The sequence below is a fragment of the Camelus dromedarius genome, chromosome 27, assembly GCF_036321535.1.
Source record: "Camelus dromedarius isolate mCamDro1 chromosome 27, mCamDro1.pat, whole genome shotgun sequence".
NCBI lineage: Eukaryota > Metazoa > Chordata > Mammalia > Artiodactyla > Camelidae > Camelus > Camelus dromedarius.
Genome location: NC_087462.1, coordinates 3,712,033 through 3,726,863, shown reverse-complemented (window position 1 = coordinate 3,726,863; position 14,831 = coordinate 3,712,033). Strand labels below are relative to the sequence as shown.

The following is a 14,831-nucleotide window of genomic DNA, read 5'->3' as shown; positions in this document are numbered from 1 at the left end:
CGGCGTGAAGCAGCAGCCTGCCTGGCGGGGCTCCTCGCGGCCCCTCGGGGAGGACGGCCCGTCCCCGGCGCACACACCTGCGCCTCAGACGCCGCGGCTGAAGCGCCGCCCTGCCGTGCACCTCTCTGTACGTGGTACGTCTCGGGGAGCTTTGTGTATTGTGCATACAGCCCTGCTTTTTTACTTTTTTAAAAAAGAAGTTTAAATTCTGAAATAATTACAGATTCACGGGAAGTTGTGAGAGAGAGTACTGAGGTCCCAGGAACCCATCACCTGGTTTCACCCGACGGTTCCTCTCTTGTAGCTGTGCAGCGCTGTCTCAAAGCCAGGGGGGTTATGGTGCCAGGACGTTCTGTCACCAGTGTAGATTCGTGTGACCACCACCATGGCCCAGGTACAGAGCTAGTCCATCAGCACAAAGTTGGCCTCTTCAGTACTGCTTTGTCACGCCCACCCCACCAGCCCTGTTTTCCGTTGCCACACATTGTCATGGCGTATAAATGGAATCATCAACTGTGACCTCTTGAGATTGGCCTTTTCCCTCAACATGATGTCCCTGAAATCCATCCAGGTGGTGGTATGTGTCCTCCTCGTAAAGCTCGTATTAGTTTATGGATACACTGCGATCATTTTACCCAGTCCCCTGGTGACAGACACTTGGTTGTTTCCACATCTACTGCAAACTGCTGCAACATTGGTGTGCATGCCTCCTGGCAGGCTTTATAACAGGGAAATGCCCATTGGTGGGGTTGCTGGTCCAAAGCCGCCAGCACGTTATTCGTTGTGATGGATGCTATCAGAATGCCTTTCAGAAAGTTTTTGGAAGATACTTACATTCGTTGCATAGCAGGTACCAGGCCACTAGTAAGTGGCAAAGCCAGGTTATAGATCCAGGAATCCGATTTGGGGACTCCACTACCTCCCCCACTAGGTCACATCCTTACCTTGGAACGTAGGGTGTCTGTCCTTCCTTGCTCCAGCCTGCAGTGTGTGTGATCAGACTCTAAACTCTGCCTCTCGTGTGATGTTTTGGGTTGTGGATCTTTCCTTGTAATGAGGCTGTCCTATGTGTCCCCTTCCCTTTTTTTTTTTTTTTAGTATTTGGTTATGACCTTTGCCCATCTTTATTTGGGGTTTCTTGTCTTTTGTTGATGTTCTCTCCCCTTTATGAGCTAATGAAGAAAAGAAGCTGAGGAGCTTTTAGAAAATGTTCCCCGGCTCCTTCCTTGGAGCCTCTGGGGCAGTGTCTGCAGGAGGCCCTGGGCTCTGAGCTGTGTAAAAACTTCCTGGGAGATTCTAGTTTGCGGCCAGCTGGGGAGTCCCAGCCTTTGAGAACCTCTGAAGTGGGAGTCAGCCGTAAGCATTTCCTGGCTTATCCCAGAAATTAGTACATTGTACCGCATTGAGAGTGCCATTTCACAGAAGTGTGTCTGGCTTGTTCTGTTATGAGACCACCTGCCTGAGGCCTGAGCCAACAGCTGAGAAGTGAAAAATGCAGCCCATCATCCAGCTGTCCACACAGCTGGTTTGACAACTTCCCCGCTGAACAGGCGGGCCGCCGTGCATCGTGCACGCCAGCCCTGTGCCTCTGAGAAGCTGGGTTTGCTTTAGGTAGTGCAGAGTGCTGGGCTGTGCTGTTCCAGAACGCCTGTGCTGAGGTTTCATCCCGCCTTCTCCCACCCACGCCCTCTGTTTGCGACATTTGAAAGCAAGACTGGCAGCGAAACTCAGGTGTGGAGTGAAGCAGCCTGCACTGGGGTCTCTGAACTGTGTGGGGTGGAAGACTCTTCGTCTGATCCAGATAGATCCACACACTTAACTTTCATCTTGCGTTTGTTGTAATCATTTTTCTGACATTAGTACATCAATTTTGGTAAACAGAGCTCTAAGAGTCAGGATCGCAAGTCGGAAAGCAAAGAGAAGAGAGACATCTTGTCGTTTGATAAGATCAAAGAGCAAAGGGAACGAGAGCGCCAGAGGCAGCGGGAACGGGAAATCCGCGAGACGGAGAGGCGGCGGTGAGTGGGGCCGAGTTGGGCTGACAGGTTGGTGGTCTCCTCTTGGGATGGTCGTCCTTCTTCCCAAGCAAGTCGCCTGTGTAGCCTGGGCTCGCTGGCCGCCTAGTCTGTTTCCCCTGCGACCGAAAGGCAGGGGTTCACCCTGGTCCGTGGGCATCACCTCTGGCTGAAGTTGCACCCTGGCCTGTGCAGCAAGTGCACCCACGTGTGGGTTTGATAGAAGGGTCCCCAGGGTCAAGGCCTCAGTCTTCTTGCCAAATTATTAACACGGTGACCCAGGAGTGTGCTGGTCTGTGTATCGTGGTGTCTACAGGCCGAAGCGGCCCCACAGCGACCTCCTGGGCCTCTCTCATCTTTGTTCAGGAGATGGTTTATTGAAGCAGCTTGTCATTTCTACTTTCACATTCTGCCATGTCACATGGGGACATCCATTGTGACCTGGTCATTTTCCCTCAAATACTGCTCAGCAAAAGTGTCATGTCATAGTGCTTTGGAAACTTTTTTTGAGCAAAAGTCGATTGTATAGAAACTGCTCCAGTTTGCTTTGCTAAAATAGTGTGATTTCAGCCTCTGCACGTGTAGCTGTAGAGAGAGAAGCCTGTCGGGAAGCGTCTTTATCCATTTGGACATTTTTTGCTCCTGACTGGTTTGCTCTTGGTTTGGAGCCTTTCTAGGCACTAAGGGAGGGAGGGGAGGGGTGAGGAGGGGCAGTGGCTTTTCTGCTCAGATGCAGAGAGGGGCGTCCCCAGTCCTGCTCAGCTCCTCGTGTGCAGTGGCCGATGACGCAAGACCTTGGGCCCTTTTTTCATGCCTGGCCTTCTCCAGACCCAGCACTTTATTAGGTCCCTTCAAAATGACATGCTTGTTAAAGATACAGCCTTTTTAGAGGGAAGGTGTGAAAAAGATGGCTCATTGTACAGTGTTAACCATCCTTTCTCAGGAAAGGCTCCTGTCATCCGTTTCTCCAGGGTTTTCTCTATGCCCAGCAGCCTTTAGAGTAGCCATCATCCTTTGTGTTTCTTACTTTTCTGCCCCCTTCATAACCTGTGGCTTCATTTTGGTGCCTTGGAGCCAAGTCTTCCTAGTCTGGTCCTGAGGCTCTGTGTATTCTGGCCATCACCTGCTTCCTTCCCAGCTCACTCCTGGGTTTGCTTTTTTGAGAAAGGGAAGGTCTGGAGACTGTGGTTTCTGGCGGATCCCAGCAGCTTGGTGGGAGTGGGTTCATGCCTGCTGCCTAGTAGCCAGTGGATGACAGCCAGGCCCAGCCAAGCCAGTTACCATCTGACACCTGGAAGTTTCCAGGCTCCTTCGGAGGGCGATGCCTTGATCTTGATTGCCGGGCGCCACCACATTGGGAAGTCAGGGCGGCCTTCCTGTGTTCCCCCAGAGAGCGCGAGCAGCGTGAGCGCGAGCAGCGCTTGGAGGCCTTCCACGAGCGGAAGGAGAAGGCGCGGCTGCAGCGGGAGCGCCTGCAGCTCGAGTGCCAGCGGCAGCGCCTGGAGCGGGAGCGCATGGAGCGTGAGCGGCTGGAGCGCGAGCGCATGCGCGTGGAGCGGGAGCGCCGGAAGGAGCAGGAGCGCATCCACCGCGAGCGCGAGGAGCTGCGGCGCCAGCAGGAGCAGCTGCGCTACGAGCAGGAGCGGAGGCCGGTGCTCAGGCGGCCCTACGACGACGGGCGGTAAGGCCCCCGGCCGCCCGCCCGCTGTTACAGGCCGTTAGGCCTGGAGCAGGGGGAGGTGGTGCTTCCGCTTCCCTGGGGTAACAGCCTCTGTTCCTGCCCCGCGCAGCGTGGGGAATCGGAGACGCTTAAGACGGAATCTAGCGCCTCTGGGGGCCTTTGCAGGACAAGTTGCTACCACCTCCCTCGCCGTGCAGATGCTTCCCTAGCTGAATTATTCTCCAGGGAATCTTGAGAGCTGCCCCTTGCTGAAGGATTTGCGGTGCTTTCACTTAGGCTGTCCCATTATTTGCACTGTGGTTCCTGGTGGAGTGTGACCACTCTGTCTCTTAAGTGTGTAGGAGACAACCAAGTGTGCCTTGGGCCGAGTTCACCACCGCCCCTGTCGGTCTTGTGTGTCCTCCTAGAGGGAGAGGCAAAGAGTTGGCGCTGTGGAAAAGGAAATTGCCTTCCCATTCAAAAAGTGGGTTTATTGGTCTCCAGCTTCTCTGAGCTGCTTAATTGACGGTCACCTGTTACCCCACCACCTGTGAGCCTAATTTTCTGGTAAAAATCACGAAGATAATTGGATACCATCCTGAGTTGTATGTCGTTCGCTATCACCCGATCTAATTCCCTTTGCTTCTGCAAAAACTCGGAGGGAGGTTCAGGTTACCATAGAAGACAAGAAGGTGAAAATGTGGCAACATGCAGTGCCATTCCAGGAGAATCAAATATTTCATTTCACTTGTGTTTGAGCTCATGTGGGGATCAAGGTATTAACAGGCTTGTGATACAATTAGCTCACAGCAGTTCTTTTTTCAGGATTGTCAGATGAGAATGCCAGTATGCCTTTTGGCAGTTTGGGGGATTTTAATTTATCAAATCAAAGCGATAATGATTGAATGTTTAGAGATTAGCCCTGCAGGACATTTTAAAAGATACTGGTTCTAGAGAGAGAGCTCCCCTCCCCACCTCCGACCTTTCTTTTTCCCCTCATTCTCTTTCATAAATGAAATTTCCATCCTTTTAAAAATTAAACATAGGCGAGATGACACTTATTGGCCAGAAGGAAAGCGCATGGCCATGGAGGACAGATACCGGCCAGACTTCCCTCGGCCTGATCACCGCTTCCACGACTTTGACCATCGTGACCGCGGCCAGTACCAGGACCATGTGGCTGACAGGTCAGTGCGCCGCCCCCTCCTACGGCAGGGATCAGTCTCCGTAGGTTCTTTTAATTTCTGGGGCTCTCTTGAGGTACCTAGTCAGTGCCTCTGGCCGCCACATGTGAGATTTAGTAACAGACTGCAGTCAGGACATTGGAATCGGTGGTCACTTGTGGCATCTTCGCCTTGTCTAGCAGGCAGGCATCACAGCTCGTTTCACGCGCTGCCCTCTTCACAGCGAGGGTAGGCAGGCCCTGGGCAGGACCTGAGCCTCAGCATCCCCCGCGCCCCGGTCGGTTTCACAGCCACTGCTCCCTCTCCCTCCCAGCGGCCCGGGCCCCGATGGAGCACGCGCTCTGAGGAAGGCCTGGCCCGGTCTCCTTACTAGTACAGATGAGGAGGCAGTTTAGAGAAAGGGCGCGACTTGCTTGGGCCATCCGCAAGGGCCCCTGACCTGCACAGGTTCCGAGCCAGCACGTTGTGGAAAGAGCTGACTGCGGAATGTGGGGAAGGTCCTGTTAGGTCTGCTTCGTGTTTCGAGGGTCTGGGTGGGTGTTTTGCCAGTGCTTTTTTAAATGAGGACTATATCATTTATTAAAAAGGCCGCTCTCAATTTTCCAGTTTAAGAATTCTCTCTTTAGGTTTCTCGCTGTGCTCCCCTGGGCTGCATATCCATGAGCCGTTTCACTGCTCATTAGCTCTTTCAGAGTGGAGGGGGGAACAGGGGAAAGATGGGCTGAGAAGCCACTCATTTAATTAATTATGGCTGGAATTGGTTTGAGATGTGGTGTGAGTCACGTGTGTTGGGTCAGACCTGAGGTTAGGGACCCTCTGAGGCTTTCTTATCACCAGGCTTGTCACCAGGCCACAGATAAATTAGGCATTGGCTTCATGGTATGTCTCTCTACTTCTGAGACCCCTCTGAGGGATCGTAGTTCAGTAAAACCTTCATTACCACCTTCTTAGGATCAGACTTCTCTCCCACTCCCAGGGAAAAGCATTTAGATGCAAACCAGCTTTTTTTTTTTAGGTCAGTAAATTACAGTTCTTATGTGGTAAAAGAGGATAAGTACCCCAATTGTGGAACTTTTTCGTGTGGCCTGCAGAAATGTATAGAACCATCAGCTGCCATTGGAATGAGCTATTTCCCTTTTGCAGGAGGGAAGGTTCAAGGTCGGTGATGGGAGAGCGAGATGGGCAGGTGAGTAAAACCCAGACACCAGGCCCGGGTTGGCGCTGCTGCTGCATATGGCTGGGGAGAAGGGGTGGAGACGTCAGGTCTGGCCAGTGAGTAGACTGGCACACGATCGGTAGCTTTCTGGGTAGTGAGTTTGTGTGGTTTTAAATACGTAGGGCTAATGCTTGCTTCGTTTCATTAAGTGTAGTAAAACCGGGGCTTAGCAGCCTGTTGGGGTCGTTCAGTTCATGTTTTGGGGCATTTCTTTGTGTCAGGTACTGGGGTGGATCCCGGTGTGTCTGGTGCCCTGTGAGGAGTGAATAGTGTGTTGGCTCATGGACAGGGGGAGGCTTCCATGAGAAAGATGGGAGACAGCATCAGAATCGTGGCTTTTTGAAATGGGATGTGGTTTTTGAGAGAATACTATGTGGTCTTTTTCACCACCCAGATGTGCTGGCTCTCTCAGAATAGAATTGGTTGGCCAGGAGTCCTGAACCATTCCCATCTGTGGTCCTTGCCTCCGGGTGTCAGTGCGAGAGGCCTGTGCTGCCTCTGAGGAACGACATCGAGAGGGGTCGGAGGGCACTGGATGCCCTGGGTGTGTGGGAAGGGCCCCCCCATCACCAGCAAGGAGCAGGTGTTCTGACTCTTCAGGGAAGATGGGTCTCAGTGACTCTTCGTGGACCATAAAGTGTGGGGTTCTCCATGCCCACAGAGCAGGAGGGTCCTTTGCTGGCCCTTTGTGTGGTACCAGAGATGGAGCTTTAGAGGCACCTGGGGTTCTCAAGTGAGGAGGGGATCAGAAAACATCAGAAGGGGCATGGGCAGGCCCTCTGGGGTGGCTGAGGGTGCTGAGCCACACTTCGGCCCACCGAGGCAGGGTCTGCAGGTTGGCAAAACCCAGAAAGTGTGCCTGCTGCAGGCCTGTCCAGGAGTGATGCGGCTAGAGTCGCCCTGTTCCTTTTGTGCCTTCTAGCACTACTCAGATGACCGCCATGGCCACGGAGGACCACCGGAGCGCCATGGCCGGGACTCCCGAGACGGCTGGGGGTGCTATGGCTCCGACAAGAGGATGAGTGAGAGCCGGGGGCCGCCGCCTCCACCCAGGTTAGCGGGCAGGCCTCAGTGGGGCCAGGTGTCTGTCCTCAGCTGGTCAGAGATTGGCGCCTCCAAAAGTGAACCTGGACTGTGCATCTGCCAAGTCGCCTAGAATGGCCTCTCCCAGCTCAGTGTGGCCAGGGTCACCCCTAGGTGTGAATGTCGCCATCATGGGCCCTGCCTGCTGAAGGAGACAGCCTGTCCTGAAGCCTTCTTAGACTTGTCCTCACCGGTTGTAGAGAAGCTTTACCCCCACCCCTCGAAGTGGTCTGTAGGTATTTTTAAGGCTGGAGTCACGGATACCAGAAGTTTCTACCACACCTCTAAGTGGGTTTTCAGGTGTTGAGTGAAGACTGGGGTGCAGTCTGATAGATTCAGTATGGAGTGTTCTCTCCCCATCGACCTACTTAGCACTCAGTCCTTTCATGTCATTTAGTCTGCTTTGCCTTAAACGAGAGAGCTCCTGCTTGGGTAGAAGACTGTGCTGAGCAGTGTCACCAGTGTGGCTGGGTGGCTGTCACCTGATGGCAGACATGGCACGCACAGGGGTGCACTCACACTTGGAGACAGGTGTTGGAGGTTGTCTGGTGGGTTCCTGGTCCCAGGCGTCTGAGTGCTGATCAGCTGGCAGCCAGTGCACTTGTCCTTCCACACGCAGCCTGGGGCCAGGAAGCTTTTCTAGGTGGCCTCTGGGGACTGCTGGCACCCACACTTTGGAACTGTATTTGAATTTTAATCTCCCAGAGTTTCTGTCAGAAACTTTTTGTAAATAGCTTTTTTGAGATATAATTCACATGTGTGCAGTTCACTCTTTTAAAGTGTACAGTTCACTTGGGATATCCACAGAGTTGTGCCTGCATCCCATGGCCAGCTTCATCACTCAGAAAAGTCCCTCCCCCTTCTCCGGCTCCTGGCAACCGCTAACCTGCTTTCCCTTTCTCTGGATGTGCCTGCTCTGGGCGTTTCATGTAAATGGAATCACACACTCTGTGGCCTTGTGTTTGGCCTCTGTCATTGAGCATCTGTTTTCAAGGTTCATCCATGTAGTAGCGAGTGTCAGTGCTTCGGTCCTCTTCGAGGCTGATTAATAGTCCAGTGTGTGGCTGGACCACATTTTGTTTCTCTGTTTATTAGTTGACGGACACTTCAGTGGTTTCTACTTTGGGGCTATTACAGAATCATGCTAAGAACAATGGGTACAAGTTTTTGTATAAATTCATGTTTACCCTTGTCTCGGTTAGACACTTAAGAGTGGACTTGCAGGGTCACGTGGTCACTCTGTTTAGCCTTTTAAGGAATCACTGCACTGTTTTCCAACCAGGCTGCGCCATTTTACATTCCCACCAGCTATTTCTCCGCATCTCCATCAACACTTGTCGTTGACTGTCTGATAACGGCTGTCCTAGCGGGAGTGAGGTGGTATCTCACATCTCACGCATGTGCTTCTGACGTTAGCTGTGCTGAACACCTTCTCATGTGCTGGCTGGCTGCATGTGATCTTTGGGGGGTGTCTGTTCCCGTTCCTTGCCCACTTCTCTCAGAAACACTTGACCGTGGGACTCAGTCAGCCCACACCACAGCCTCGCCTTAGAGGCACACTAGGACAGTCGTGTATCCGTCTTTTGTTTTGGCAAAGGGGTGGACGTGACTGGGCGGAGCACAGTCAGAGGCTGGAAGAGCATCAGGAGCGCCCCTGGCCGGGCACGGTGGACGTGGGCACGGTGGGCCGGGAGCACTTGCGGTGGCAAGGTATGGGCCAACTTTGTGGGAGGTGCGGCCAGAGGGCCGGCGTGCCCCCAGCATTTCCAGGCACTTCCAAGAAGGGAGTGTTGGCAGACTCTTCCTTCTCTTCCAGGTGGTGAGAGGGCCCTATCTGGGCCCTCGGGCCCAGGGCACATGGCAAATCGGGGCGGAATGTCGGGGTAAGAAGTTTTTGTCTGCGGATAAAACTGGTTTGTTCCTGCTCCTCACTTCTCTCCCTTGTTGCATGCTTGATCAACTTGCTGGGTCGGATGTTTTGAAAACAAACCCCCAAAGCAATTCTTGGCAACTTACGCAGATAACACTCTTCGCCTCCCCTGGATGCAATCTGTGGTTATGGTTTTTCTCACCTGGAAAAAGCCAAGGGGCTCCAAAGGCTGCAGAGCCGCATGCTGCGCCATGACGAGAGCGCAGGGCGCTGCGGGGCCAAACGCGTGCCTTTGTTCCTAGGCGAGGCGGCTTTGCACACGGCGGGCATTCCCAGGGGCACGTGGTGCCCGCCGGAGGCCTGGACGGCGGAGGACTGGCCGGCCAGGACCGGGGCAGCAGAGTCCCACACCCCCACCCCCACCCGTACCCTCACTTCACCCGCCGCTACTAGGCCCCACCCACTCCGTGTGTCCTGGTAGGCGGACAGACGTTCTGTTGAATCTCTTAGCCAGAGTTACCTTGAACTTGTGGAATCTTTTAAAAAAAAAAAAAAAAACAAAGCAAATCCTGCCACCATGTTGTAGTTCAATACAATGTGAATTCACTTTTTTTGTTGTTGTTTTTAAATAAATGTGTTCTTGTTCTGCCATTTTTAAGACAAGGTTTCTGTTAACGAGGCATTCCATTTTCCATTAATAAAAGTTTATGGTTCGCACGCGTGTGTGTCTCAGTGATTACAGAGCACGGTGTCAGCCCTTGGCGGCACCACTGTGTGTTTGGGTAGTGGAGGCCGGCCTCTGTTACGAATTCTCACAGCCGCCCTGTGGAGTGGGGCATCCATCTCCGCATCTTACAGGTGAGGAAACAGGTGCTGGGGTCAGATATTTGCCCAAGGTCGTAGAGCTCGGCGGCAGCAGAGCTGGGATAGGAATCAGGAGTTCTTGGTTGCGGGGAGAGGTGTGTGTATTGTGGGGCCCTTGGACCAGTCACTTCATCTCTTGTGCTAGAGTGCCTGGGGGGGTGTCCAGCGGTGGTGGTAGCTTTGCGGTCTGGCTGAGGGGCAAGGATGGGGCAGTCCCTGCTTGGCGTGGGCTTGCTGGTGCCTGATGTCATTAAAGATGGCTGGACGAGGCCCCTGGCTGGCCAGAGGTGCTGGCCCAAGCCCTCCGTCCAGGCCCTTCGGGGAGGCACCTCCCTTCGGGAGGATCGTCGCTGCCCACACAGGGCTGATGTTGACAGGGACTGGGTGGCCACAGGCATGCTGGGGCAGAAAGGGCCCAGCCCGTCTCGTGAAGGGGATGCCTGGCAGCTGCAAGACTGAACCAGGGGCCTGTGCGGGGCCTGGGGACAAGTAGGAGGGCTTGCTTCCCGTGAGTCTTGAGTTCCAGCCCTGTACCGACCGGCATGATGAGAGTTAACCCGAGTGCCGCCTGCTGGGAACCTCGATTCCCTCCCTCTGTAACTAGGACAGCCACCCCACAGGCCCTGGAACAATTGCCAATTCTCCCGGAGTCCCCTGTGTTCCCGCTGGGGTGTTTAGCTTTAAAAGAGCAATCTGAAAATCCGACCCAGCTTGCCGCAGAAGCCGGAGCGTGAAAGGCAGGCCGGTGCCGGCCCTCCGTGTCCTGTCTTTGAATTGCCTGAATAAACACCTTGTGTGCTTCCCTCACTGCAGGGGCTTTTAGAGTCATTTTCCAATGACAAGCTGATGGGACACCGTCTCCACAGTGCACTCGGGACCAGTGTGGCCTCTTTTCTGCGCAGAGAGCCTTATCTCCACTCTGCAAGCTGGTCTAGAAATTGGGGTCTGGGCGTTCGCAGTTGGGCAAGAGAGGCCAGACTCGGCCCACCCTGTGGGCCAGGGGTGAGACCTGTTCTCAGATCTTCTCATCACAGAGTGGCTGCTCTCGAGGCAGTCATGTCCTGATGTGCAGACTGGGATGCCGCTGCCAGGCTGTCCGGAGGGGCCTCTGGGAGCATTGGCAGTGCAAGCTGGCCCCACTGGACAGCCTATGGGGAGAGACGAGCCCGTTCCTAACTAGCCAGGCCTGGCACTGGGCTCCGTGGCACGTGGACATACAGAGCACATTGGTTTGCCAGGCCTGTCGTAACACAGGACTACAGACTGGGTGGCGAGAAACAATGGAAGTACATCCTCTCCCGGTTCTGAGGCCAGGAGTCCGCTCACGGTGCTGGCTGGGCGGCTGCTTCTGAGGCAGCAAGGAAAGCTCTGTTCCAGGTCCTCCTTCAGCTCCTGGCGGTCGCTGGCACTCTGGCATCCCTCGGCTTGTCAAAGCATCACCGCATCGCTGCCTCGTCCAGTGTGTGTGCCTGCATCTGAACTTCATGGTGGATTAGGGCCCACCCTGATGACCTCATTTTAACTTGATTACCTCTGTACAGGCCTTGTTTTCAAATACAGTCACATCCTGAGGCCCCGGAGGCCAGACTTCAACATGTGAATTTGGGGGCAGGACACAGTTCAGTTTTCATACATACAGGTTTTTCCAGAAACTTCCAACTTCTGGGTAAATGGAGGGAAAATACCTTGTTGTTTAGTCGGGAACCTTACCAAGAGTGGTTCATCGTTTCTGTGAACAGGTCTGCACAGTTTGAACACCTCCCCTGCCGTTGCTGTCCGAGCTGGGAGCCGTCTGAACAGGCCGACACGGCCAGTCACTGTGTGGTGCGGCTGGGGCTCGTGCCCAGGCACTTACAGGCTGTGTTAGACAGTATTCATCACACACTCTTTTCTTTTTCTTTCTTTTGTTTGTATCTGATAGAGCATCATATGGTTGGGTTGTTGGTTTTTTAAAAATTGTGTGTAGTTAGGTTATATTAGCTTTGATTTTTATTTCAGGAGAGAAAGGGGAGGTGGAATTAAGTACTTACATTATAAAAAGAATTTGCTAATGGACACTTGGGTTTCCACCTTTTGGCTCCTGTGACTAATGCTGCTGTGAAGACAAGTGTGCATGCATGTGTTTGCACACCGGTTTTCTGTCCGGGGTGGATACCTGGCAGTGGGATTCCTGCTCTGTATGGTAATTCTTCGTTTAAATTTTGAGGAACCGGCAGTTTCCCACAGCGGCTGCTCCATTTTACATTCCAGCCAGCCCTGTGTGAGGGTTCCAAGTGTCTCCTCAGCTTCACCAATTCTTGTGTTGTGTTTTTTGTTTTTGTTTTTTATTAATAGCCATCCTAGTGGGTGGATAGTTGTGTGGATAAACAAATGTGGTCCATCCATACTCTGGAATATTATTCAACCTCCAGAAAGAAGGAAATTCTGACACACGCTGTAACTCGGGTGAACCTCGAGGACGTGATGCTCAGTGAGATAAGCCAGACATGGAAGATCAAATACTATATAATTCCACTCGCAGGAGGTCCCTAGCAGAGTCACATCCACAGAGACAGGAAGTAGGCAGGGCCAGGGGCTGGGGGCGGGGCTGGGGAGGGAGTGTTTCATGGGGACAGAGTTTCAGTTTAGGAAGACGAGAAAGTTCTGGAGATGGATAGTGGGATAGACACAACAGTGTGATTGTGCTTAATGCCACTGAGCTGTGCACTGAAAAATGGTTAAGATGGTACATTTTATGCTATGTGTATTTTACCGCAATGTATAAAAATGTTTTAAAGGTCTGGGTGGGGGCTGTTGGGTATCACAGGAGTGAGAGCCGCTGGGGTAGGCTCTGGAGACAGCTTGGAATCCAACCTATCTGTCAGCCCATGAGGAGTTAATAGTTCCTGTCTACTTTGGTTTCTTGCCTGGAAGAAGGGAACGATGATAGTATTTACCAGAGGGGGTCTTTGCAAAGATTTAATTAGTTAATACACATAAAAGGCTCAGAATTGCTCCTTGCTTACAGGAAGTGCTCAATAAATGTTGACAGGCATCAGGAGGCCCACAGGCAGAGGGCCTAGGGTGCTCATGCTTTACAGGAGACCCATGAAATATTTTGAGGTCTAGAGAGGAGAACGGAAGAAATTATCAGCTCCAAAAATCCAGAAAGAAAATGCGGAATTGGAATGAATACCTTATCAAATGTCTCTACATCTACAACAATGTGTCAGCTTCATCAACTGCTGAAATTTTGTATTCATAAAGATATCATTACATTTCAAAACAGCTCCTAGGTTAAATTTTCTCACTTTGCAGGAATTCCCAAGCCTGCACGATGATTGCCAATCTTAAATTGCACACGTTACTCTTAGTCAAATAATTTCAAACACAATGTTATAAAAAGGACATTTGATTTAAAAAAAAAAATACAGCCACAGCGTCCCCAAACCCAGACATGCCCAGTCACAGCTTCTCAGGGAAGCAGACTCCACTCCTGGGAAGGCTGAGCAGAGATGCAGGGTCAGAGCCCAGGAGAGGCTGGACCTCCTCCTCGGTGCCTCCTCCTCGTTGGCCATCCCAGGAGCCTCAGAATGAGGTCACACGTTGGTAAAGTGACAGTTGCTTTGAGCGGCTGTGGGCAAGCCAGTCTCGGAGATCACTGTCTACATGATTTTGCGTGTGTATCTACCCTTTAGAATGGGCCCCGAGAGTAACTCAGTATGTCCCTCATGCTGTCAGGCCCATGACCAGGCAGACGGCTCCTTCTCATCTCGCAGGTTGGGGCTCAGATCCCGCCTCCTCCTCTGGTCTCCCCTGACCACTCCCCTCCTACTCTGTCACTGTCACACCCACCTGTTGTCCTAGCATATGGCCCACACCCTCCCCTGGAATGTAAACATCACCGGGGCAGGCGTTCATTCTCTCTTAGGTTTTATTATTACTCAGATGTGCTGAGACCCACAGATCAGGAGATGACTGCCACTGAAAACATGTTTTTGTTTCATTGCCCAAGGGCAGGGGGAGGAAACCCGTGCCATGCGGGGCAACATGGAGAAGCGCCAGGGTCAGTCAGAGGGAGGTGGGGGGACGTGGGCCAGAGCCTTTACTGCGGTTTCCACGGGAAGGAACAGGTAAGCAGGCTGGGGATGGGCTAGTGTGAGTGATGGAGTCCAGAGATACTGGCCCTCGTTGCCTGCCACCCGGCCCTGGGGTGATGAGGGCCAGGGATGGTGCCCCCTGCCCTAGAGTGTGAGAGCCCCACAGAGGAGGGGTTTGGGGCGTGGGCTCTGAACTGGCTGGTTTGCATGTGAAAGGCCCTCTCAGGTGACTTGTTTGCTGTCTCTGGAAATCGCCTGGCCCTGGTAGGGGCTTCTTGGGGCTTCCAGGACCAGGTAGAAAACGCCCATAGTTTAGAATGTCTGATGAGGACGCCGGATCCTTGCGTGTCGTGGTGTCTTCAGGAAACGCCACGTGGCAGACGATCCCTGCTGAGACTCAGAGGGAGCGCTGCAAACACGTTTGGATGCGTGCAGTGCTAAGGCTGCTGTTCTGAGGAAGGCCTGAGGAACAGCCCTAACAAGAGCTCCCTGGGGGTGGAGGGAGGTGCTTGTTTAAAATGCAGGTTCCCAGGCCCCAACTCAGACCTACTGATCTGATTCAGGCCCTACCTCCAGTCACTCCTGGGATACTGACTGTTGAGAAGTGATTTCCCGGGCAGATTGTCACCGTGGCCCTTTCGGGGGAGGCCTCCATGAGGGCTGGGTAACTTACGTGAGGCCAAGCCAGGCGGGAGAATAAAAAAATCCCAGCTCTTCTCCACCTGGATGACCTTGAGCTGGTTATTTTGAACACCTCGGTTTTCTCATCATAAAACGGGCAGGGTGGTTTCCGAGGATGCAGTGAGATGGTGCATTTGAAGTGCTTTGCACAGCACCCAGCATAGAGCAGGTGCGTAGCC

General features: G+C 53.0%; 1 protein-coding gene across 1 annotated transcript in view; it reads left to right on the top strand.

Annotated features, from left to right (window-relative positions):
* The window catches only part of SAFB2 (scaffold attachment factor B2), a 31,252-nt gene extending 21,507 nt beyond the window's left edge, over positions 1–9,745 (top strand). The window contains exons 14-21 of the mRNA XM_031437021.2: positions 1,882–2,018; positions 3,406–3,696; positions 4,722–4,862; positions 6,003–6,045; positions 6,998–7,128; positions 8,756–8,868; positions 8,975–9,041; positions 9,331–9,745. Of these exons, the coding sequence (XP_031292881.2) occupies positions 1,882–2,018; positions 3,406–3,696; positions 4,722–4,862; positions 6,003–6,045; positions 6,998–7,128; positions 8,756–8,868; positions 8,975–9,041; positions 9,331–9,481 (1,074 nt within the window). The 3' untranslated portion in view covers positions 9,482–9,745. The remainder of the gene's footprint in view (positions 1–1,881; positions 2,019–3,405; positions 3,697–4,721; positions 4,863–6,002; positions 6,046–6,997; positions 7,129–8,755; positions 8,869–8,974; positions 9,042–9,330) is intronic.
* The last annotated feature ends 5,086 nt before the right edge of the window (positions 9,746–14,831 follow it).